Source organism: Podarcis pityusensis (genome assembly GCF_964106645.2).
Source record: "Podarcis pityusensis genome assembly, chromosome: 6".
Lineage (NCBI taxonomy): Eukaryota > Metazoa > Chordata > Lepidosauria > Squamata > Lacertidae > Podarcis > Podarcis pityusensis.
Genome location: NC_138030.1, coordinates 47,363,882 through 47,390,455, shown reverse-complemented (window position 1 = coordinate 47,390,455; position 26,574 = coordinate 47,363,882). Strand labels below are relative to the sequence as shown.

The 26,574-nt window shown below is 45.0% G+C and overlaps 1 protein-coding gene across 3 annotated transcripts; it reads left to right on the top strand.

Annotated features, from left to right (window-relative positions):
- The first annotated feature begins 685 nt into the window (after positions 1-685).
- Positions 686-26,574, top strand: LOC308480469 (uncharacterized protein). Of its 3 annotated transcripts, XM_081011973.1 has the most exons (16): positions 686-1,651; positions 4,664-4,772; positions 5,095-5,156; positions 6,540-6,616; positions 6,989-7,085; positions 9,433-9,508; positions 10,573-10,600; positions 13,675-13,815; positions 14,932-15,063; positions 15,852-15,999; positions 17,431-17,480; positions 18,092-18,142; positions 20,294-20,394; positions 20,503-20,607; positions 21,879-22,001; positions 24,588-26,574. In XM_081011973.1, exons 2-16 carry the CDS (start codon positions 4,747-4,749, stop codon positions 24,745-24,747), a joined length of 1,377 nt encoding a protein of 458 aa, XP_080868099.1. In that variant the 5' UTR covers positions 686-1,651; positions 4,664-4,746; the 3' UTR covers positions 24,748-26,574. The 3 variants fall into 3 exon arrangements, with proteins under 3 accessions (XP_080868099.1, XP_080868101.1, XP_080868100.1); XM_081011975.1 differs by lacking the exons at positions 686-1,651; positions 4,664-4,772 and adding an exon at positions 3,338-4,622; XM_081011974.1 differs by lacking the exon at positions 686-1,651 and having other exon boundaries at positions 4,644-4,772.

The window sequence follows — 26,574 nt, the reverse complement described above, 5'->3', positions numbered from 1 at the left end:
AAAAATCCTGAGGATCCATGTGGATCCATGCTTTGTAACCATGTTTTTGCACCACTGCAGCCCCAGGCAACAGTGGGTGCTTGATTTTTTTGGTGCAAGATGTAGCCATGGACATGCTATGTGATCTGATGGTGAATTTGGGGTGACCCAGTGCAAAAATCCTGAGGATCCATGTGGATCCGTGCTTTGTAACCACGTTTTAAGTGGGGAGGGAAGGAAAAGCACTCAAGGGACAAGGAGCATGCGTGGGTGGGTGGAGAAGGATGCTGCTAATAATGAAGAAGAGGGGTATAAGGGGAGAAGGCTCCCCTCCTCTCCCGCTTTGCTCCTTTAAAGCAAGCAGGCTCTGCTTTTCTCCCTCCTCCCCGCTCATCCCCAGCTTAGCGAGCTGAAAAACTTTGCTGCTATTTAGCGAGCTGAGTGGGGAGGAGAGAGGGACAGAGAGCCTGCTTGCTTTAAAGGAACCAACCAGACAGGAGCCGCTTACACTCGTGTAAGCGGCTCCTCTCCTCTCCCGCTTTGCTCCTTTAAAGAAGCAGGCTCTCTTTCCTTCTCTCCTCCCCACTCAGCGGCTCTTCTCCCGCTTTGCTTTTCAAAGCGAGCCACAGAGGAGGGAAAGAAGGGGAACCATGGATCCTCTGCTCACGACTGCAGCACATCCCCCCTGCAACCCGTAGGCATTCCCTCCATAACGCGCACAGACATTTCCCCTTACTTTCTAGGAGGAAAAAAGTGAGTGTTATGGTGCAAAAAATACGGTAATTTAAACTTTTCTCTTAAAAATCTGTCCATTTAATTGGGCACATTTTAAACTGGTTTATCTTAACTGAATTGATTAGTCAGTCAGCCACACACATGTTCTACAGTTCAGTGATGGAATGTCGAATTCTGGATGCAACTTCCGTTGAGGCTTCATCATTACTTAGATAAACCCTGACTGGGCTTACCATGGACACAGCTGCAGTTTAAATGTCTTGAATTCTGCTGATGCAATTTCTGAAATGATACTCTTTCTGGAGGCAACAGTAGACTTCTGGATCCTCCCAGTTAGGTTAGTATCTGAGAGATGCTTGCAGTTCTTGCACAATTTGTTCTCCAACTGCAGTATGGCATTGGGGCAGGATTTTGCAGAAATCCAAGGTCCCACTTAGCAGAATGAACAGGAGGGCCCCAAACACAGCAGGGCTGGCTTACTGCATTTGGTAGTAAGTTTACCCAGGAGGGACCCACTCCCTTTCCAAGCTGAGACACTGGAACTGAGACAGTCTCCTTGTCAGTCTGTAAGCTGCTCTAACATATGGCTAGAAAGAGCTGAAACCATGACAAGCATGCAGTGTTTACAAGGCGGCAGCCATCCGGCTTATAAACAAGGGGCTTCTCCAGTGAGCAGCAGCAGCAGCAAAAGTGCATTCCAAAGACTGCAAGCTTGGCAAGAGGAAGTCTGCTTTGAAGGAGGAGAAGCACTGCAGCCTGGTCTTCCTTAGTGGGCGGTTTTGTTTAGGGGCAGACTGTCCCTGTCTCTGTCCAGCTTAGGCTCTCGCACTGCATTCATCAGCGTAGCAGGAGCACCCTCTTCAAAGGGATTTCCTTCGGTGCTCATGCTCAGACTTTGCGGCTCAGCACTTGACAGTCCTTACATCCCTGTGTCCAGGTAGGTCCATTGTCCTTATATATTTGCTGCACAGGCGGGGGAACGAGCACAAAGGGGGAAAGGGTCAGAGAGCACTTGTGGCCATTTCATGGCAGGGCTGCACACACTCAATCTGTCAGTGTCCCAGATCCCTTAATTTAGCAGTAGAGCATGTCCTTAAGTGAGCTTTGGAATGAGATGTGGGAGAGAAGAAATTTAAAAAAGCAGTTCTCTGTCGAAAGGGCATGATGCAGTATTAATGAAAATATCCTTGCCCAGCCTGGTGCCCTCTGAATGTTTTGACCAAAGCTGTCATTCCCCAGACAGTGTGGCTGCTTTCAGACGCTTTAGTAGACCTGGATGTGATCTAAGAGGCCAGCTGAGTGAGCCTAGACACATCCAACTGTCTGGATGAAGAAAAATTCCTAAACAAGAAAAACAATGGAGTGGATCAGGGTTGGGGAGAACTTGTGATGCTCCAGATGTTGCTGGAATCCAGTTCCCATCATCCCTGACCATTGGCCATGTTGGCTGAGGCTGATGGGAGTTGGACTCCAACAGCGCTGGGTGAGGGTGGGAGCAACAGATCTCTGTGTTACAGTTGTGGCAATGAGAAGAATGAATTTCCAAGGATAACTTTTGTCTAACTTGGATATCTGACATCTAGTTCTTTTACCCTCTAAACCGGGACTGGATGTCAAATATATGTTGCCCTGTTCTAATGCTTTATTTTTCCTCCTATTTCTTATGTGCTGTAATGGTTTACACACTTCTCTCATTTTAATTACTGTGTTTATTTTATGTAGTATTGCTTTAAGTTGTACAACACATTGGGGACCATGCAGTTGAATTATTGTAAATAATAAGCCTCCGCTCCCAGCTCTCCTGAAGTCTCTGCATGTGGCCCTTAAGAGTAGATTCCCATGGCCAAATCCAGCCAGCTTTGCAAAAAAAAAAAAAAAAAAGCACCTGTTTAGTTTGTGGAGAATAATAATATCAATGCAGCCTGTGTCCATCTGATTTAGAGTTAGGGAGCCGACACATTGAACATGTATACAGGGAGATACCTGTTTTGAAGTGAACAATCTGATGGTGGAAATGACAAATATCTGACTTCCTACTTATCCCTTCTCTATTGTCTTATAAGTTTGGAAGCTTTAATGTTCGATGTGGCTAAGGATCCTTAGATGGAAAAGAGCTAAAAGCGTTAAGTCAAGCAATCCCTTCCTGCTTACTGCTTTGGTCCTGGGCTCCCGGCTCTGTGCCCTTGGCCTGGATTGGAGTTGCTTTCTGTGGGAAAAGCTTTGGAGCGGGAGCTCCCAATAGCACCTGTGTTTCGCAGGGGTGATAAAGAGGCTGTGAGAAGAGATCCATCATAGGCAGGTGCTCTCAGGGGAGAAGAATGTCCCACTGGGCATGGCAGTGAAGGCGCTGGTGCAACAGCAGCAGCCTTGAATCCCCCTCCATCGCTTTCTCCCTCTCTCTCACACCTTGCTGACAGCTGCTGCTTTAAAGCCAACTTGGGATCTCCAAAAGGAAGAAGGGCCCCAAGGTGAGATGAGGCAACAGCTCTCCCTCTTTGCACACATAGAATTGTTGTTAGAACAGTAGTCTCGAAAAGAGTCAAAACTGTTTGTAGTGACCCCGGAGACTGGCTCCAACCAAAAAATATTTCACAAAACGCTGAGGCATGTATATTTCATGAGTGTGTTTATATGGTGGATTAGTTGCAGTGCGTAATTGCTCTTATATGGCCGCTCTGTTGGTGAATGCATGGCTGAGAGAGGCTTTTATGAAACCCAGCTCTGTCTAGGCATTCAGCCCTGCTGGTTTCCATTACATATTAGTAGTACATCTTGGGGGGGGGGGGGTACGTGTTTGACTGTATATGTCATAGGTACAGCTCTGATTGTGCATTCACTTTATTATCTCTACGGTCTGGGGGCAGGGAGAGGATTAAGATGCTATTTGGCTCTATTCCCTTGTATTTTATGAGCTATTAAACCATGCAGTTTTAAGGAAGTGTGAAATGAGAATAACAATGAACGTGTGAGGGTGGAATCCTCCTTTATGAACCAAGATAAAACTTCCACCACAAGACAGCCTTGTTGCCTCTCAACTGTGATATGTACTTATTGACAATCTCTTCTGGACATTCTATTTTTCATCTTCCAGTCTCTGTCTTTTTTACCTAGGCATTCTTTCACGTGTCTTCTGCGTTTATCTGTAAGGCCAGACTTTTCACAAAACCCTCAGAGCTTAAAGGTTGTTGCAATGTTTCTCTCACATTCGCAAACCTCCCAAAGTGTGTGCGTGGGGCAGCTATTATGGTGAGCAATTTGTAGCAGCCTTCCATGCAATGGCAATTTTGTGTGTATAAGCCCTCAAAGCTTGTCTACACACCAGCACTGAAGTGAATTTGATTTACCTGACAGCTAGTCTTCAGTGTCTGCTACACTGAATACAGGTGACCATAAGCGTAAGGGCGCTACTAGATCTAATATTTGATCAATTTACATTCCACCACTTGGAAGAGTATAGCAATCATATATACCTGCTTTTCATGATCACGACTTGTCTTTCTGTGTACTTCCTTGTCTCTTCTAATGTGTTTCCTCACTTCTCCTGTTTACTGCAAAACTACATGTTAATGCACCCAACTAAACTGTTTATTTTCCACCTGCTTTGCAGTATTTTGTTGTTGTTGGGTGGGTGGGACTTGCACAACTACAGATTTGTTGCCTGTCCATAAGACCAGAAAAGAAAACAATGGCTTTTATTTAGAACAACTCCTGGAATGAGCGTTCTTCGGACGTACTTGAAACTGAAATATTAAGCCTCCCCAGCAGATGGCCTGCTTTCTCCATCCTGGAACAAATTTCCATACCTCCTGGATTACAGCAGATAGTTACTTAACAGTAGCAGCCTGGAGACTGCAAGGCCCATTTGTCAATGTAGTTGAAATGTGATGAACACAAAACCTTTGCCAGAGGTTTGTGACTCATAGATTTTTTTCTGAAAATGCCTTTACAGGGAGCTTCTTTGTCCAGTTTACCAGGGAGGAAGAGGTCACAACAAGGACTCTGCAGTCTTGGCTGCCAGCCACCTGGTCCAGGATGGCGAGTGGAGCGGTGCTGCAGAGGTAAAGATGCTGAGTCCATGCCAGCCAGGATCCGTGGAGTAGGGGATGCTCAGAAGGGAGTGGGATGGTTGGGAAGCTGTGCCTGCAGCACATCGAGCCAGATCACACTGCAGAAGGTGACCCAGCACCATGAAACTTTCCCTTTGACACATTACTGGCAATTGCTCCCAGGGTCTCCCTTCTGGAGTGGCAAAACTCATAGGATCTTGAAAGCCTGTGGCGGGGTGGGCAGAGGGAAGAGTTACTTGCCTGCTTGGATTGCACCTTCCTCTCCATGCTGGTGAGGCTCTGTGGTCATTAATCCAGCCTGTTTATCTTTCAGCAAAGAGCCGCTGATGCCGCATCGGGCAGAGCTGGATGGAAGTAGTCTGTCTTTGGACTCAGGTAAGGAAACAGAAAGCCTGGGGGTGGAAGGAGAAATCAATTTCCCTGGGTAGGAGGTTCTCTCTCTCTCTCTCTTTCACAATGCAGTCGTCCAATGTGGTTTGTAAGCACTGCTCCAAATCCTGGAAGTTGGCAGGGTCTTCACTGGTGAGCTTAAAGGTTCACAACCCAACAGGATGGTGGGGTTAGCTGCACTTCTAGGAGGCAGCCCTCTGACAGCTGACCTCTTCCACAGGCTACCCGCAAAGAAATGCTTTCTTCTTGCATGGTTTAGTGACAGCATCTCTGACGTCAGGTACTGGTTCAGTGCTCCATGAGCACCTCAGGCTCCTATTGGCCAGGTGATAAGGCAATGCAAACTGACTCTCACAGAACGGCATCCAGATCTGGGTGCCACAATTTAAGGAGGATATTGATAAGCTGGAACATGTGCGGAGAGGGGCAACCAAGATGATCAAGGGTCTGGAAACCAAGCCTTATGAGGAACAGTTGAAGGAGCTAGGTATGTTTAGCCTGGAAAAGAGACTGAGACGAGATATGATAGCCATCTTCGAATATCTACAAGGGCTTTCACATGGAAGATGGAGCAAGCTTGTTTTCTCCTGCTCCGGAACCAATGGCTTCAAGTTACATGAAAGGAGATTCTTACAAAACATATGACAGTAAGAGCTGTTTGACTGTGGAACAGACTCCCTTGGAAAGTGGAGGACTGTCCTTTCTTGGAGGCTTTTAAGCAAAGGTTGGATGGCTATCTGTCATGGATTCTTTAGTTGAGGTTCCTGCATACAGGGGGTTGGACTAGATGACCCTTGGGAGTAGGCTTCCAACTCAGTAATTCTATGATTCTAGGCCCCAGTTTCTGTTCTCTTTCTCCCATCCCAACTACAATGGAGCCACCACTCCCTGGTCTTAGATTTTGGATCACACGTCTAGTGTGCATTGACATTAAACAGGCATGGTCCTTCCTTCCTTCCTTCCTTCCTTCCTTCCTTCCTTCCTTCCTTCCTTGACTGCGTACACACTATACTTTTCGAGCACATTTGAAGCGCTTTCATTCCAGAAAAGAATTCTGAGCACTGTAATTTACCCCTCACAGAGTCACAATTCCCAGCAACCCTTAGCAAACCACAGTGCCCAGAATTCGGGGAGTGGGGCAGTATTTTGAATGTGCTTTAAAGGTATAGTGTCCTTGGGGGCCACTAGCTATCTTGTTCCACCCTTGTTGTTCAAGGGACAGGGAGGTGTACGTTGATGCCTCTGATTCTGTTGCTAGCTTCTGGTTTGGGGTTGACTGGGAAATATTCCATGCTGACTTCGCAGACCCAGCACATTAGAAGCTGAGATGAGTACAACAAGTCTGACCTTTTGCCCTCCATTCTCTAGGAACAATGGCCAGTTCAGAAGGTGAATCAGAAAGGGTGATGGATGAGAGAAGGCATAGCTCTGATAGCACAAACAAGGTGAGCAGCATTAGGGGGACCACTTTACTTTTAGCTGACTTATTCTTAACAGGAAGTTCCCAAGTAGTGTCATCTTAGGTGCTGATCAGCTCCAGAACGGCTTAGTTTCATACATAGCACTATTGGGGGGGGGTCCCCCTTCTCATAATCCATTTACCAGCTGGAACCTGCCTTGTTCCACCCTAGCAAGTCTTTCCCCTAAAAGGATGTTCCAGTGTACTCTACATGGAAGGAGACAACCCTCAGCTCCTCACTACTGTGTGAGCTTAGCATCACTGGGGTTCTTACCTGTGTCACTCCTTCCTCTTCTAGGAGAGCCTAATCCATCACCGCAGGGCTTTACACCTGTCTGCTGCTCTTTTCCCTTTGCAGCATTGTGCTAGGAAACTCCAAGAACAGGCACGCAAGGAGAGCACGAGGGGCAGGGAACCAACGGTGCACTTTGAAGATAGTGGTGAGAGTGATGAAGGTTGGTGAGTGAGACTTTGCCATTGCTTTCCTCATTTGCTCTTCTCCTATGGGAGTGTCCCCTTCCCTTCTTTTAATGCTATTTATTTACATTTTCTAGACTCTCCCATCCACTTCCTTTTCTGCCATTCATTCTCTTTTGTTTTGCTTCTCCTTCTTTCCAAAATAATTTTTATTTGATTTTACAGTTATAAAAATATAATAATACACATCCATAGTTAAAAGAGTCCTCCAAATCTCTGGACTTCCCACCTTCCTCTCCATGCGTTCTGTTGTTAATTTTTTCTACTGCATCTTTTTCAGTAATCCATATTTTTTAATAACTCCATTATCTCCATAGTACCCGTTACATTACAAGTGTTATTGCAATGCTGCTCATGTTTTCATCTGTTTACAGTGGTCTCCAAGATAAATTATAACTTTCCCCCATTCCTTATTAAAGTTTTGGTCTTCTTGGTTCCTGAGCTTCCAGTCAATTTTGCCATTTCTGCATAGTCCAACAATTTAATTTACCATTTTTCTCTGGCAGGGACTTTATCTTCTTTCCTGTTTTGCTTCTCCCTTTTCCACTTGATTTATTATATTTATGTACCCCTTTTCCTCCATAGAGCTCAAGGTGGCATACGTAGTTCTCCCCGCCCCCTCCATTTTATCATCACAACAACCCTGGTCAGGCTGAGAGACTGTGACTGGCCCAAGATCACCCAGTGAGCTTCATGGCCAAGTAGGACAAGGGTCTCCCGGGTCCTAGTCTGACACTGTAACCACTATGCCACACTGCCTCTCAGTTCTATTTCTGTCTCCATCCATAAAAGATCAACACATTCCTTTCTAAGTCCCAAGGAGGAGTGTTTCTTCTGGTGTAGATCACCAGGAACTCCCCTTGGTGTGGTCCGCACAGGTCTTGTCCTGCCCTTCCTAGCTGCCCTGGTGAAACTGTTCCTCCCTCCCTTGTCTTTCTTCACCCTCAGCTGCTCGCCTTCTTAAACTTCCCTGTTTGGTGTTTCCTGCTGAAAGTGACAGGCTGTAAGCAGCTAGAGCCTACCTTTGTTTTGCGTTGAATCCAGGGTTATGAGACAATGTACACTGTTTTGCAAAAGTTAGCATATTTTGCTTGACTTCCAGGTTCAGGTGGCCCTTTCCATCATTTCCCCTATATTCTTCCCTTATTTTTTGTTTAAAACTGAGCAATAATAATCTGTATTTTGGAACTGCATCATTTTTTAAAAAGTGTACTTGCTGCTCTCCCTCCTAATTTTCTTGTCACAAAAATCCTGTACGGTAGGCTAGACTATGAGAGGTAATGATTGGCGCAAGTTAGCCCAGGGAACTCCATAGCTAAGCAGGGATTTGAACCCTGGTCTCCCGGGTCCTAGTTCCCCACTGTTTTATTTCCTGCTTTATTTTAGCTATGTCATTCTGTTTGCTTGTTTCATGGCTGAAGAGCAACAGATGGATGGTTTGCCTCTATCCTGAGTGGCAAAAATCTACATTGCAACTGGTCTTGATCTAGGCTAGAAAGATCTTGACTATGAAGGCCTGGCAGTAGCTGGTATCTTATAAATCTAGTGTGTGGGTGACCTGTAAATCAAGTGCTTTTGACCAACCTCCAACTCAGGGGTCAGAAAACATTTTCAATAGGGGGCCGGTCCACTGTCCCTCAGACCTTGTGGGCCAGACTATATTTTGGAAAAATAATAATGAATGAATTGCTATGCCTCACAAATAACCCAGAGATGCATTTTAAATAAAAGGACACATTCTACTCATGGAAAAACATGCTGATTCCCGGACCATCCGCAGGCCGGATTGAGAAGGAGATTGGGCCGGATCCGGCCTCCGGGCCTTAGTTTGCCTACCCATGCTCCAACTACTAGCTTGCCATAGATAAAGGTAAAGGGACCCCTGACCATTAGGTCCAGTCGTGGCCGACTCTGGGGTTGCGGCACTCATCTCGCTTTATTGGCCGAGGGAGCCGGTGTACAGCTTCCGGGTCAAATGACCAGCATGACTAAGCCACTTCTGGCGAACCAGAGCAGCGTACGCAAACACTGTTTAGCTTCCCACCAGAGCGATACCTATTTATCTACTTGCACTAGAGTACTTTTGAACTGCTAGGTTGGCAGGAGCAGGGACTGAGCAATGGGAGCTCACCCCGTCATGTGTATTCGAACTGCTGACCTTCTGATTGGATAGCCCTATCCTCTGTGGTTTAGACCCATAGCTTGTCATAGCTTGGTGTTTTCTACTCAGATACAGAATGGTGTCATGGAGCTCCCATGGCGCCTTGATTTTCCTTGTCTGGCCCTGGTTTGGATCTATTTCAAGGCTGATCTTTCTTTACCTAGACCCAGATCCCTCTGAAGATGCGCTGACTACCTCTGCGATGGAACTTTCTGTGCTACAAAGGCTGGGCCTGCATAGGTAGGAACCTTCCACGTTTCTTGTGAGCAGGGAGGGCTGTATGAAGCATGGCACCTGTTCCAAGAAGGCGGCACGAAAATGATCTTGCAGTCAGACGGAAGCAAACTGCTGCATTTGGGATCATGTCGACCCATGTAGACAGTCTCGCAGGACATTGTGAAGCCATGGGGAATCTTACCATATTATTTCCCGACCGGTTCCCTTGTATACCTTGGGCTAATATTGGCACTGCAATCCCTTTGCCCTTCTTCTTGAACAGAAGTATTCCCATCTAGATCTCTTTGCTCAGACTTTTTGCAGATAAGAGGATCAAGAATGCAACATGTTGTGGATGTCATGAAATTCTACTCAGTATTGAACCAGAGCAGATTCCAGCGTACAGTTAGCAGAGTTAAAACTTAAACACGTTGCAGGATTCCAAAAAAAAGAAAGAAAGACCAGAGACAATTAATATTTCATCCTGCAGAGCTCTACTGCTACTGAAGGCAAATGAACATAATGGTCACAAATCCAATACACGCAGGATTGGCACTGTCCACAAGAAATCCAGTTGTAGCAGACTTAACTTAAACTTACAATAACTTATAATAAGTATAAACCTTAACACCAAGCATACTATGTACAGAGCGCCACACCAGAAGAAAAAGATATAGAAAGAGAAAGTGCAACCCAGGCTCCTTCTGGCCTTACTTTAATAGTCAGCCTAATCTGACAGAAAGAGATAAGAGAACCAGTTTAAGCCAGCTGTAATCAGCTTCTCTGAAGGAATAACCCAAACATGAACCTTCCGCTTGTTTCTTTCACACAGAGAAGCTTTCAGAACCCTCTTGAATTAAGTAGAATAGGAAAGATCTCTACACATCAGATCAATACTTTCTGCAATAAGAAATGGAAACTGACAGTGGATTCCCCTCCCCACCCCTTAGTTAGTTAGCATTTAGCTTTTTGCGCAGTTTCAGATTTAGACAGAGGCTATCCTTGTTGGAAACCACAGGTCCTCCAACCTGCTGAGCTGTCTGTGCCTTGCCAAATCTCTTATGGCTCTGCTTTCTCTTCCTTCGCAGGGTAGCTTTGACAGAGCAGGATGTGGAGGTGAGTTGAGTGCTGTTGTCTTCACTTGGCTTGGATGTCTAGTATCACTTTTATGTGCCACTTTGAATGAAATATTCTGAGGCTTAGTGAGACCATCGTCAGAACAGCAAATGATCATAGCAACCAGCTTCAATCTCACAGTTGATTTGGGGGCCTTGCTTTCCAGCTGGTAGTTGGCAGTGGCTGTGGCCCTTGTGATGCTCTGACTATTCAGTCAATCAGGTTGTTATTGTTCGTAGCCCGTGGCCATAACAATATTAAATCGCAAAACAAACAAACAAACGAGACAATCCGAGCGTGAGTTAAAACATCCATGCGTAGACTGCAAATTGTCAAATCTTAAAGTTTACCCAAATAATTTAGCTTTCAAAATTCCCTTGGCAATTTACACTGTTTTAAATAGCTAAACTATACACAATAAATTTATCTACGTTGGTCGGCAACCTTCTAATTTTGAAATCATTTAATTTCCTTTCTTAACAATTCTGGAACGAACAGAGAAATCTGTTGGAACCATGTTGATGGACTATGCCAAAATGGCAAAATTAACTGGGAAGCTCAGAAATCAAGAACAGAAGAACTTTAAAAAAGAATGGGGAAAGTTCATAATTTGTTTTCGAGACCATTGTAAGCAGGTTAAAACATTAGGAGGATTTTAAACACCCTTGTAAAGTAATGGAAAGTATGGATAATTTGGAAGGATAAAAATTTGGATAAGTGTTGATATGCAGTTGTAAATATTACCATCAGGACCCATGGAAGAGATGGGGAGAAGTCAGGAGATTCAGAGTAATTTTGATAGTTAGATCTTGAATTGTTTTTTGTTGTATGTTTACATTTTTAAGAAATCAAGCTAATATATATAATAAAACCACAACAATAACAAATCTGCTGGTAGGTGAGGGTGTGTGTGCGGTTCCACCCATCCTTGGGTGAGAGTCTTGGTGGAGCACAGCAAGCTGGTTGGGAGCCAGATTGCTTGGAGGAACAGTCCATCTGTGTGACTGATGGGTGGCTGTTTGTATTGTTATTGTCAGGGAACTGACATCGGAGCTAGAGGTGGAGGGGAGGCTCTCTAATGATGCTGGAGAAGGGCCCAGCAGGGAGAGAGGCAGCTCAGCAGATGGGGAAGCAATTCAGTGCAACACCAGGAATAAGGAGGGGCAGATGGGGGAATCGGAGAGAGGGCTCCCAGACTCTTCACTGGACACCAGCGGGGAGAGCACTGGTCCTCCGCTACCCACGCCCTCCCTGCGCAAAAGACTTCCGCGCAGAGAAAGTAGGAGGAGACTGGGTGTCAAACAACTTTTATGTTGGAAAAGGTTTAAGAAACGCCCACTGAGGAATTCTGCTAGCGACTGAGGCAGCCACGAATTGAAGGGCTGTCCAGACAGAAAGGTTTAAAAGGCAACATAGCCAGGAGAGGCGGCAACTTACGCACGAGCAACCCCATACCATTATAGTTATTTACATTGTTCTGTCCATGAATGGCTTCATTGTCTTATTGGTTTTTCCTATTCATTTTTGTTGAGTGGAAGGAGTGACAGGTGTTAGCGGTTGGTGACTGAATGGGTGACATTAGAGTGATTGGGTGGATGATGTGTTTGTGTGTATTGGTGGGAGCAAAATGGGACAAGTGATACTGAATGAGTAATAGGTATTTGTGATTTGTGCAGATGTCAGGTAGAATTTGAGTCTCACATGTAGTATTTTGCAAGTCAGGGTGTGCCTTGGTGAGAGGCAAGCTGGAGACGGAAGGGATCCCTGGATCTAAAGATGTTTTTAAATGTCATTAGTTTTAGTGATTTTATTGTTTTATTGCATTGCATTGCAGTTTTGCCGTTTCATTGTTTGTTATATATGTCATATTTATTGTTTTGTAAATCACTTAGAGACTGATTTCAGTATTAAGTGGTATACAAATATTATATAATGCACAATGTTTCCAGTATGGCTGATGCTCTGACTAACCACCTGCTGCCCTTGGCGGGGAACATCCCACACTCATTTAAAGTTGTCCATAGAGCAAGTGTTAAGTTGATCAGCAGCTCATTGCACACAGTTAGTAAATCTCTACATTCATAACTGCTGATCATTCCCAATCCATTTGCAGCACATTCCAAGGGCCTTGCTAGAAAGTATAGCAGGGGAAAATGCACTGTTCCCAATATGTAGTCAAGTCACATTTTCCCAATAGTTAAATCACAAATTATTATTGCTGGGAGGGTGCAATACTTTCTTCAGCTATCAGGGCGTGTCTTGAACAATTAGGACTTTGAGATGTGCCTGGAAGATGGATTCGCAAGACTCCACAGGCACCTGCTTGATGGTCATGATGATGCCAACAACAATGCGCCTCCCAAAGTCTTACTATCTCCACCCAGTGCCCAGCCTGAATGTGTAGACATTAGACTAGAAACAACCGAAGTTGACTGACCAGTCTTCAGGCACAACCTTGAAGTGCTTCTTATCAGTTTAACTCACACACAGAGATGTATACACAACTGGCAGCCTGATTTGCCCTTCTCCCCCCCCCCCCCCGACTGGCTGTTGAGGTGAAACTGAGCCAGTGTGGTGTAGTGGTTAAGAGCGGTAGTCTCGTAATCTGGTGAACCAGGTTCGCATCTCCGCTCCTCCACATGCAGCTGCTGGGTGACCTTGGGCCAGTCACACTTCTTTGAAGTCTCTCAGCCCCACTCACCTCACAGAGTGTTTGTTGTGGGGGAGGAAGGGAAAGGAGAATGTTAGCCGCTTTGAGACTCCTTCGGGTAGTGATAAACCGGGATATCAAATCCAAACTCTTCTTCTCTTCAAGAGCCTGAAAACTTCAGGAATACATTTGTATAAAATTATTAAAATATTTAAGCAAAATATAGATGCTTGTTTCTAGCCAGGAACTGGCCTTCCTTTTCTCACAAGCCAGGCCATAAACATTTCCCCTAAAATGCTTTTGTTTTTGCAATGGTGCTGGTGAGTTTCCTTTCCTTTTTTTTCTTTTTAAGCCTATGCTTGCATTTGAATGCCGGTTCCTGAGAGTCGTTTGCTGTGTTTTGACCTGCCCCCTTTCTTGGCAGGCAGCTTTTGCACACTTGGCTCTTGCCTTCCGCTGTGACGTGTTCACGCTGAGGCGGCGAGTGCAGGTGGAAGAGCGAGCGAGGAACACAGCTGAGGAGAATATTCAGCATGAGCTTGGGGAATGCCGGGCGATGCTGCAGGTCAGTGAAGCCATGTCCCAAGAACCCTTGGCCATTTGGACCATTCGTTTGCTGCATTCCTCTTAAAGCATTGTGACTAAATTTGGCATGAAGGTTCCTGAGATTTTGGTGTTTTGATGCAGTTGGGTGCCATTTTGAATCAAGATGGTGGGCTGAACCTTTCAAAGCCGCACTGATTATTTTGGTTTCTTAGAATTCTCAAGCAGTGCCAGGTATGAGGCTGCTAGTCTGTTGCAAGGTACAAACAGGATCACTGTTTGCTATAAACACTTTAGGGGATGTGGTGCTTTTTGTTGCTTGTGTCGTGCTGTCTTGCATCTATACAGTACGCAGGACATAGTCCAGTGAGTGGTGCTCTCTTCTCCCCTTTACTGATTCTCATGGTCACCATATACCTCTTTTCTCAACATTTTTAAGTGGGTGTCCCTCACCATCATTTTTGCACCCCATTTAGTGTGTCATTTTAAAATTATGTTGCTTGCACTATTCCACCATGGTGCAATTGCAGAAATCTGAAAACTGCAGTTATTTCCGAATATGGTTGGGTGACAGCTGTTGGTAAGCAGCCTAAGTTAATTGCACTTAGTTTCTATTTAACTAAATGAGAGTTAAATAAATTAACTTGATCCCATGGATTTTTGATTGTGCCTAATTTCAACTATCTTCATTTTGATCCAGCTGTTCACAGAATATCATAGATATTCACAGAATATGCGGTCCTGTTGGAGGAAAAGTGGGAGGTGATTTTGACGGATTCCCCCTGAAGACCTCATGGCTACCTCTCCACACTATTTCAGAGGTCCCACAATCCTCCAGAGCCATTTTTTCCTCCGGGGGAGGGCAACAACAGAGAGGAGGAATCAGCAAAAACCACCTCCCTCTGCTTCCTTCAGCTGGAGTACCCTGTAAACAGAGTTCTGCTCATGGGAACTGTGGATCCATGCAATTGTCTAAACCAAACCTGATTAAACTGCTGGTGAATATGTCTAATGTGTAAGTAATGATCTATTGCTTGGGATTGCCTTTTTATCAAGGTCTGGTGAAGAACCTCAGTTAGGAGTTAGGCTGATAGTCCAGTTAATCCAATATTTTCCATCTTGTGTTTTATCTCTCCAGAAGCTGGATCAGGCCTGCCTGGACCCCAGGCACAAGGAATTGGTAGAACATTTGCAAAGCACTCTTGCCGTCCTAGAAGGAGCAATTGAACGGGCAACGGGCGCAGCTGAGAAATTAGGAGCTGTCCATCAGGTCAATTACCAGCTAGGTGGTGAACATAAGGCAAATGACTGTGGGCTCTTCTACAAGTGTGTCTTTTTGCCAGTGTAGAACTTAAATTCACACTATCGGTTGTTTTAAAGATTTGCCATAGGCATGAGGAACTCCATTTAGCCCTAGAGTCAATTTCCCTTCTAGCCAACCTTCTTGGGGGCCACATGCCACAGCAAAAGTGGGCAGAACAATTGCTATAAATTTTACCTTTGTACAGCAGGCTAATTTTTGCAAACACTTGCACCCCCCCCAACCCTTCATCCAGACAAGTAAGAGGTGTTTGCAGAGTCCAAGGACACATTCCAGCCAGGCAAAAACACCCAAGGAGAGTGGGAAGCAGGGCTCGTGAGGGATGTGACTAAGGAGGGAGTCTGGCCTATGGAGAATTCTGAGGGCCAGATTGCGTTTGGCTTCTGGGCCTGAGCTCTGCCAACTTACTGTATCAAGATCTTGAAGCTCTTTTATTAAAAGGACTCTTGCTGTTTTCTTTCGAGAGCTGATACAGCACAATGGCAAAGAGAATGTGCTCTGGAGGACCAGGAATTCCTCAGTTTAATCTGCTATTAACTCTATAGATTATTAAATCTATAGGCAACCCACCACCTCTCACCCGAAGTACCTCCATGGCCAATCTGCCATACAGAAATAAGTAAACACGCAGCAATATCTCCAGGCCCCTTCCCAAGAGGACTGTGCTGGCTTTTGGTCTCTGAGCTACCTTGCCCCACTGCTTTGCTTTAAACCACCCCTTGCACTCTCTCCCACAGGAGGCCCGCATGAGCCGGGCTGCAGAGGTGATGGTGCAACACGTCGAGAACCTGAAAAGGCACCACCTGAGAGAGCACACGGAGCTGGAGGAGATGAAGAGGCTCATTCAGCAGAACTCGCGCAACCGGCAGCTGGCAGAAAACAGGGGTGAGGTGGGGCCCGCTTTCGTGCAAAGAGTGGCTGTGCGGTGCCTTGAGATGAAAACATAATGTGAACAAATGCTGATGCGTGGGCAGAAGGGGCATTAGCGGGAATAAGAAGACACCAGGCGCTGGAGTCAGTTCTCAGGAGCAAGTTGCATGGGGCTTTTTTGGGTGTTGAAATGGATTGTAGATAACGGCACACTGGTGAAAAGCCAACACTTGCAGTGCATCAGTTGAACTGCAAATACATGAGAGGTGATTCTAGAGAAACAAAGCCAGCTTTTTGCTACTGCTGCCACTCTCCTCATAACCCCAACAGGGTTGGGGTTGCATTACATGTACCAGTGAAGCCCTTTGAACTGACTTGAAGCTTTGTTCAGCTGCCAGCAGAAGAAGCTGCCTTATACTGAATCATACCATTGGTCCATCCTGCTCAGTATTCTCTACACCCCAGGGTTTCAGGTCAAGGTTTCTTCCAGCCCGCCCTGAAGATGCCAGGGATTGCACCTCAGACCGTCTGCACGCAGGTGCTCCTATCCTATAGGGAAAATATGGGTGGGAAGTCTTCATACTTGACTGATCTACTTTATTTTTTTTGACTAAGACCCTCTCCCCAAAAGATCTACCAACCAGAACTTGGAGCAAAAGCCATATACAGTGGTACCTCTGGTTGTGAACGGGATCCATTCCAGAGGCCCGTTTGCAACATGAAAAGAACGCAACCCGCAGTAGCGCATCTGTGCATGTGCGGGTTGTGATTCGCCACTTCTGCGCATGTACGTGATATCATTTTGTGCTTCTGCACATGCGCGAGTGGCAAAACCCGGAAGTAACCCTTTCCGGTACTTCCGGGTTGCCATGGGACATACTGTAACCTAAAAGAATGTAACATGAAGCGGACATAACATGAGGTATGACTGTAGTTAGAATTAAAGAACAGGGTGCCTTTGTGTACATTATGAGCCTAGGAATTTGTTTTCAGTACCTCACAGTCCTGTCAAACAAAGTACTTTCGTAGTTGCCCTTTCTGTACTTCAGCAGTCTAATTTACGACGGGCTTTTTGTTGTTCCAAATATTTTCCATTATATTATGAAATCATAAATTATCCATATTATCCACAAATTGTCCAAGTTATTGCAGATTATCTGCAAGTTGCTACTAAATTCCAATCTACCTTCTGCTCAAGTGTGCTCTAGAGCATAAAGCAGTTCAAGGCAGATGCAGTGATTGCCTTTATGAACATGGGAGGCCTTCCCATAGTCAGGCCATTGGTCCATTGACCTCAATGTTGTCTACACTGACCAGCAGCATCTCTCCAGGGTTTCAAACTGGAGACTTCCCCAGCCCTACCTGGAGATCCCAAGGGCGGAACCTGGGACAAAGCGTGTGCCGTACCACTGAGCTACAGCCCTTCCCCTGTTTTTGTCTCCCTAGACGATAGTGAGCAGAGACTGAAGCATCCTCCATTGCGAATGTTCCAGCAGGTAAAGTGACAGAGTGGAGGTGGGGGGACTGTGTGCATCTCCTCCTATGTTTCATGGAGCACAGGATCTGTGCTGCTGCTGCTTTCCCTGAGATCATGCCAGAAGGCAAATGGGTCACTTTGGCTCTTCAAGTATTGTTCAGTTCCATGAATAGCCCCTTTTACAAATGAGCTCTTGAGCAGAGGTCTACCTGCCCTAACCATACTAGCTAGATTTTTTTTCGGGGGTGTGTGTATATGCTAAAGGGACATCCAGTGGATGGGGGAGAAATCCATTCAAAACCAAAAGGCTTTCAGTACAGGTGACCCAATATGTTAGTTATTTTAATGATACTACATGTTAATAACATAAAATGTAACAGAATCAAATGTTTTTAAATGCCTGCTGCTTGTTTCAGTTTCCTTGCACTCATTGACTTAATGCAGCAAAATTGGCTTCCTTGTTCCTGAGCAACTGGGTATAATATTACCTGCAGACTTTCCCGTATATTCCATAACCCAACATACCACAAGTCTCTTTAATGAAAGCTGAACATTCAGGGAATATGCATTCTTCGCAAGCCTCCCTGTAACTACTGCTCTGCTAACTAGGATTGTTCTTCTATGTCCCAGGGATCAGCTCGTCGTAGAGTCAGCATTGCAGTGATTCCCAGACAGCTGATGGTAAGGAAGCTCTCCCTCTATGATGAGCTTTTTGCAATGAAGGATATGCCTGATCTTCATTGCTTGCTGGTTTGCAATGCACCAAAACACAGTGACGTCCCACATTCCAACTGAATTGCCCGTTATGCATTGCACACATGTGTCTAATTCCACCTGGGCACATTCTGGAGTTCCTCCATGAGTTTATTCAAATCTAAGTTGTGATCATTTTTGTATTGCCTGAAGCTGGAAAAGCAAGCTTTTACTAAGCCATGTTTATTAAAGCTTACCAGTATTGAAGGCTGTGTAATTCCTAAGTGCCATTGCAATGCATGATGGGAAATGAATCTGTTCATTCCCAGTCTGTTCCAATTCCCAGCATGCACCTTTAGGCCTGAAAGTGACCTGAAAACTTGTTGGTAGTGATGATCTGGTAAATGTGTTCTTATTATCAATTTGTTGTTTTACATTGGTATGCGTCAATCCCATTCATTTTTTGGACATTGTTTCCACAGCACCACATTCAAGACCAGCCTTGGGTTGCTCCAAGACGGGCAAGTTTATTGAACATGTGTCCTGATTTGCTTGCACAATATCTGCAAGAAAGTTATATGGCGCTGCCATCAAATGGTAGTTATCCCACAGTTCCAGTGCTTTTCCCTGTCACTTTTCTTACTGCAAAGTTTTTGTTTTAGCACAAGAGCTCTGTATTGCAATGTGCCCACTTTCACGGGGGTGAGTTATGAAGGTGTTTTTTATTCCATGAAAGACATATGCTGGCATCCACTTGAATGGGTGAGAGGTCAGTGCAAAAGTGCTGACAGTCTGGAAGCGAACTTAGTTATAAGGATTCCAAGTTCTGTTCCAGATGCAATATATGCTATTCTAACAAGCCTGGGGCAACAGGACATTATGCAGGAGTGGTGCCTTCTCTCCTGTTGCTGCAAGTTTGCCTATTCTCCTTATCCACTGGCTGTGAAGCTGAACTGGAAGGCCTTCTTTACATTATCTTCTTCAGGATTAAGCAAAACTGCTATACACAAAGGAACTAGCGTCAACAAAAGGGACTGGCTCGCAAAAATTAGAGAGAAGTAACTGCACATCATGCTTTTGTCTGCTTTCAGTGTCCATGTGAATTCACGTGACTCACTTTTATCTGACTCTTTGCTTCATGCGGCTTTTTGTTTTCATTAAAGTTAACAATCACTGGCAAAAGTGCTTTGTACCAGCCTCTGAGGCTTCTAGTGAGCTACAAATTCCTAGCAGCACTGTTAACCACAGGGAATCAGCAGCCATGAGTCATCCCCACACCCTCCTCCTCAGATCCTGGGATTCAGAATGCCACATTTGGAATTCCCTTTAGTTACTCAAGTTTTCAGGCTTTGAGGGCTAGGAGACTCCCGACTGCCAGTATTTTGTGGGAGGGATTTTGAGTGCAAACTGGGAAATTATAGTTTCCACAATTAAAGTGGATTAAAGTGCTCTCACTCTAGTGTGGTAAATCCAGTTATAATTTTGCAGTTAGGAACGTGATGAGGAAATTAACTGAAAAGTGTGGAGTGAATAAATAATTAACAGGAAGATGTGTAAACACCCTGCAAGAAAATCAGGATGGATGCTCATTGTTTTATAACCACCCGGCAAACATATCAGAACAAATGCTCAATAAATATTGGATATAATTTAATCCCCATGTAAGCTTTGTACCAAGAGACCAGTGTTCAAATCCCTGCTGAACTTAACAGGTGAACTTGGGCCAGTCACAACCTCTCTGTCTAACCTACCTCACAGGGTTGTTGTGAGGGTAAAATTGGTGTGTGGGGTGTGTAAGAACCATGTACGCCACCAGGAGCTCCTTGCAGGAATGGTGGGATGTAAGGAAATAAAAATTCCAAAAAATAAAATAAATAAGTTAAGCTCTTGGTTAAGCTCTGGAAAAGCTCTTGGTACTACCAAATCAAAGCTGTAGTTCTCAGAATAGTGCAGTTACAAACGGCTCACGCTGCATTATTCTGTTGCTCCAGTTTTTGATGCTTGTTCTGTTTGAATTTTGTTACTTTCCTCCAGAGAGCCCTCCCCCTTCTAGTCCCCAGAAGAGATGATGTAAGTGGCTCAAGGCTTCCCAGCCTCTCTTCATCTTTTGATCACAATCTTCCTTGATTCTTATTGCAGCACTTTCACAGCCCTGAAAATGAGCAGAGCTCTGAGGGGGAAGCAATTAAGTCAACGGCAGTGGAGGAGGAGGAGGAGGTGGAGGAGGAGAACCCAGACAGGTAGGGATGGGTTGATGCAAGAGGCAAAGCTTGATTCAAGTGTGCGGAATAGTCTTGCTTGGTCCTTGGCATGTCCAGTGTGGTAATCTTATAATTTCCTTCCCACAGACAACCCCACAGTCTCCAGGAAGACTCTGCTGACAATTACTTTCTCCTGCATGCAGCATCTCCCAGCTTCTCCCAGCAGAGCATGGCAGGGACAACCAGAATCGAGTATGATGCATTATTATTATTTATTAATTTTGTGTAACACTTTTCATCTGAAGATCACAGGGCGGTTCACAACATAAAAATGCAAAATGTGAACACAAAATATGTAATAAAACAAGTATAGTGGACGCTCGGGTTGCGAACGTGATCCGTGCGGGATGCATGTTTGCAACCCACAGCGTTCGCAACCTGCAGTGGTGACTCTGCGCATGTGCGGGTTGCGGTTTGGCGCTTCTGCACATGCACAAAGTGCAATTTAGCTCTTCTGCGCATGCGCGACCCCCAAAACCTGTAGGTAGCCCGTTCCGGTACTTCTGGGTTTCGGCGGGTCCGTAACCCGAAAAAATGCAACCTGAAGCGTCTATAACCCAAGGTATGACTGTACAAAACAAAACCAATAACCCCCACTCCAACAAACACATTTAAAAGGCAGTAGGATGCCTGGTTGTAGACAAATGTTTTCACCTAGTGCCTAAAGATATGTAATGTAGGCACTAGGCAAGCCTCTCTGGGGAGCGCGTTCTACAAACAGGGAGCCACTGCAGAAAAGGCCCATTCTTGTGTTGCTGCCCTCTGGGCTTCTCGTGGAGGAGGTGTATGAAAAAGGGCCTCACATGTTGTAGACAGAAGCCACTACACAGAAGGGAAAGCAGTGTGATCTCTGCCTCCTGGAGGGAGAATCTGGCCTCTTTAAATGAGAGCAGACATCTGAGTGATGAAGACATCAAACTATGAACTGAGACCCAGGGTTTGTTTCCCAGATAATATGTTTCGGCTATGCACTGTGCAGCAGGCATTTTGCTGCAAGTGGATTGCTGGTTTCTGCAGCAAACAGGCCCATGTTTTAAAATACACACACCTGGGAGCTCCCAGCACATGTACACAGGTGCTGTGAGGCTGCCACTTGTCAGTCACACTCCACTTTATTTGATGAGAGAAACACCGGTATGCCTGGGTATTGCCATGTAAAGTGAAGCTGTTCTTTGTGCCAGGGGACATGCCAATTAGTCTATCTCTGTATCAGGGCCCATCTCCAAAATGGCTCTCGGTCTTCTTTAATCACCTCCTTGGGAGGACAAATATATTTTAGGCTGAGTCAATCTGCTGTTGCAAAGATGGGAGCCCAAAGAAGCTCCTTGAGTGATAGATAGACTCCATTTCTCTGAAGTTTCATCCAGCATTACTAGAAATGTACTTCATTGCTAGCTGAGCTGTGAGCCTCTTTTTCTGGGGTTAGTTGACCACTGCAGGATGCACACTGTCTTTTTTCTCAGGAGGGAGTCAGAACTTCGGTGCAGAAGCAACATCAGTAAGACTGTAGAGGAAGAACTCAAAGAGGAATCAGGCACTGAGGAACTAGATGAAGAATGTGAGGAACTGAGGGGAGAGACGCTTCTGTAAGTGAACAATGCTTTCTATGCTTGCCATCCATAGGATTGTTCTAGCCCTTCTCCACATGGGAAGTTTTCTTTGCAGTCTGAACAGAACTTTCTGTAATCCACAGTTTTGGTTGCCATATCTCAAAAAAGAAAAAGGATATTGTAGAGCTAGGAAATGTGTTCTATTGAATTTGGGGTGTTCTGTTGAAACAGATTGGCCAGAGATTTGGAGCGAGACAAAGGGACATACTCTTCCTCACATCACAAAATTACAGATAGGTAGCCGTGTTGGTCTGCCATAATCAAAATAAAAAAAATCCTTCCAGTAGCACCTTTAAGACCAACTAAGTTAGTTCTTGGTATGAGCTTTCGTGTGCAAGCACACTTCTTCAGATACACTGAAACAGAAGTTGCCAGATCCTTCTATATAGTGAGAAGGTGGGGAGGGGTATTACTCAGAAGGGTGGTGGGAATGGGAGATTGGCAGATAGCTGGGATGAGCCTGCTGACGACTCTTAACGACTGTAATGGGTCTTACAGGAAAAGGCAAGGGGTGAGAAGGTGAGAAATGGCTTAGTCATGTATAATGGGATAAGAATCCAATGTCTTTGTTCAAACCAGGTTTCTCCATGGTTTTAAGTTTGGTAATGAGTTGCAATTCAGCAGCTTCTCTTTCCAGTCTATTTCTGAAATTCCTTTGTAGTAAAACAGCTACTTTGAGATCTTGTATAGAATGTCCTGGGAGATTAAAGTGTTCTCCTACTGGTTTCTCTGTTTTGTGATTCTTGATGTCAGATTTATGTCCATTTATTCTTTGGCGTAAGGTTTGGCCTGTTTGTCCAATATAGAGAGCTGAAGGACACTGTTGGCATTTGATGCCATACACAATGTTAGATGATGAGCAATTGAATAGTCCCGAGATGGTATGTGTGATGTTGTTGGGGCCAGTAATGGTGTTGTCCGGGTGTATGTGGCAGCAAAGTTGGCATCTGGGTTTATTGCAGGCTCTGGTGCCAGTGTCCGTGTTAAGTCTGGTTGTAGTATTATTGTGGGTTAGGAGTTGTTTAAGATTGGGTGGCTGTCTGTAGGCAATGAAAGGTCTTCCTCCCAGAGCTTGAGAAAGAGAACTGTCATTGTCCAGGAGAGGTTGTAGATCTCTGATGATGCGTTGTACAGTTTTAACTTGGGAGCTGTATGTGATGACTAGAGGTGTTCTGTTATTTTCTTTTTTGGGTCTGTCTTGCAGCAAGTTCTCTCTGGGTATAAGTCTGGCTCTGTTGATCTCTTGTCTAACTTCATCTGCTGGGTATTTTAGTTCTGAAAAGGTTTGCTGTAGATCTCTTAGGTGAGAGTCTCTGTCTGTAGAATTGGAACAGATGCGGCTGTAACGTAGTGCCTGGCTATATACAATGGACTGTTTGGTATGTTTGGGATGGTAGCTAGAGGCATGTAGATATGTTTGTCGGTCAGTTGGTTTACGGTATAAGGTGGTGTCCATGCGCCCATCCTGTATTTTTATAGTAGTGTCCAAAAAATGTATTTCTTGCATAGATTGATTCATTGTAAGGTTGATTGTGGGGTGAAAATCATTAAATTTCTGGTGAAAGGTGTCCAGGGTCTGTTGACCATGTGTCCAGATGATAAAAATATCGTCAATGTATCGCAGATACAAGAGAGGTTTGAGTGGGTAGGAGTTTAGGAAACGTTGTTCTAAATCTGCCATGAAGATGTTGGCATACTGTGGGGCCATGCGGGTGCCCATTGCTGTGCCGCTGATCTGAAGGAACAGGTCATCACCGAATTTGAAGTTGTTGTGGGTAAGGACAAATTGGCAGAGTTTGGTGGCAAGGTCCGCTGTGGTTTTATCTGAAATGGTGTTCCTTATAGCTTGTAAACCATCGTTGTGTGGGATGTTGGTATACAGAGATTCCACATCCATAGTAGCTAGTATAGTGTTGTTGGGAAGATTATTTAAAGATTGTATTTTCCTCAGAAAATCTGTGGTGTCACGTACATAGCTGGGAGCACTGATGGCATATGGTTTCAGAACAGAGTCCATATAACCGGAGACACCCACTGTAATAGTGCCAATACCTGAAATGATGGGGCGTCCTGGATTTCCTGGTTTGTGTATTTTAGGTAGAAGATAGAAAGTTCCTGGTCGAGGTTCTGTTGGTGTGTTGGTGAGGATCTGTTCTTGGATGTGTGGTGGATCTAGCAGGCCTGTTCTGCTGTATTTTCATTTCTGGGAATTCAGCATTCTGTGAGGAACTATTTTTGTAAAAGAAATGTAAAATGTTTAGCCTTTATGACCATGGAATTGATAAACGACATGAAATAATACAAAAATGTGTGTAAATGTGCACATTCAGTATAGATTGCAGAATTCAGCTGTTTCAGGAGGAATGTATAAATTTGTGTTTATACATTTTACATTTTACATAATTTAGTGTTTCCTTAGTGTTGTTAAAAGTACTCTCATTCTTATGAAGGCTACAAATAATGGAAGCCGGAGCTTACTGGGCCTAGCTTATGGCAGGGCATCAGACTGATAGTTGACTGACTGCACCAGGTGATTATTTTCTCTCTTTTTTTTCCTGGCAGGTGCAAAGGATCTAAAATGGAGCTTTGCAGAGCCTGGTTCTCCATGCCCACCTACTACTGGGTTTTGTTGTGGCTGTTTTTTCTGGGGGTTGCTTGCCTCATTCTGATCAGGATCCTGGAGCTGCAGAAACAATACCCATTTACAACCTCTGATTCTTAAAGTCACATAAGGAGCAGAATAACCATGCCAGGACTTTGCACCATCAAAATCCTGGACAGTTTACTTCTGAAAAATAAAAATAGAAAGGAGGCCCTGTTTCATGTGTGACCAGTGAACACTGCCTGGGATGTGGTTCTAACAGGCTGGCTTGTGCGAAAAGAGCTGGAGAGGTCTGCAGGCGGGACTTCATCTGAATCCGAGAGGTGATTTTAGCTGCTACTACTCCATTGGTGTCCTCAGCATAAGCCCAACAAGCCTAACAGTTGTCTAATAGAGATAATGCTTGCAACTCTTCAGAGAACTCCAGCTAAGACATTTCTTCTATCTTTGGAGGTTAAATATCCTTCAGAGTCCCTGTGAAGTGGCAGGTATATTAGAACATTAGGTTTGTATAGCGTTGTTCACACTGAGGTTCACCAGAGAGCAGTTTGGGACTATAGGGATCAGACCACCTTTGTATCTTGCTACTTCATTTTACCACTGCTCAGTTGAAATTGAATCTCATATTTACGGCCTGGCATGTCAGTAACCCTAAGCCAAGCCATAGCTAAATATGAATGAGAAGTTGTGCAGGTGCACCGTTAGAAAATTGCTTCACTCAGGGCTGCTGACAGCGGGGTATTGGGGGTATGCATGTACCAGCAGGAACCACAGATTTTTAATTTTCACTTTTTAAAAAACATGACTTTGGCCCTCAACAGACAGCACCATTGGTCAGGAGGCTTGTTCGCTTAATCACTGTTGCTAAGTGACCGGAGGAAAGGTTGACCACCCCCACCAGGAAAAACAAGCTCCTTATTGCTGCTACAGCGCTGGCATGAAACACTACTCCAAACCATGGCTTCTCTGTCAGTTGTGCAGCAGCAGCAGGAGGAAGCAGCAAAGCGCACTCGCATGCTTGCTTGTTCACTTAGCTCATGGTTAGGCTTACCATTATATGCAAACAAGGCACGTCAGCAGTTTTCCTGCCCTTTGTTTAAAAGGTTGCCCTCAGGTTTTGTTTGCATTGCAGCAGCAGCAGCATGGTAGAAGCACATCATTGCAAACATTGCTCTGCGAGGCCACAAAACGTTTTTAAAGAATCGGTAGTGAACTTGGATCATTTTAGCCTCCAGATGGCCTTACCGGGGGACCCTCCTTAGATGAGGTGTATCACGTCAAAGTGTGATAAAACGGCCCTGTTGTGTTTGGGGAGCCCTCCTGCTGTGAGTGGGGCTCTGAACGTCTGCTCCTGAATGTACCCAGACGTGAACACGGAAAAGGATTTGTTGTATCGTGACAGCTGCTGCACGGTCGTAGTGCATACAGATGGGTTGATGTGTGGCGCAGCATTTCTCTCCGCCAGCAGGTGGTGCCGATGCCCACTCAGTGCAGCTGAAGGGCATCGCTATGAGAATGGGTATTAACTTCCTCATTCACTACTACAGTGGTACCTCAGGTTAAGTACTTAATTCGTTCTGGAGGTCCGTTCTTAACCTGAAACTGTTGTTAACCTGAAGCACCACTTTAGCTAATGGGGCCTCCTGCTGCTGCCGCGCAGCCAGAGCACGATTTCTGTTCTCATCCTGAAGCAAAGTTCTTAATCTGAAGCACTATTTCTGGGTTAGCGGAGTCTGTAATCTGAAGCATATGTAACCTGAAGTGTATGTAACCCGAGGTACCACTGTACAATCCTAATCGTAATTATTTGGGAGTGTGCCCCATTGAATTCAGTGGGACGATCTTCTGAGTAAGGATGTAGACGGCTGGTCTGCAAGAAGGAAAGGAGAAGAGGGCGCCTCTCTTCTGCCCGATAAGTGCCATTGCGCCAATAAGGAAAAGACAATA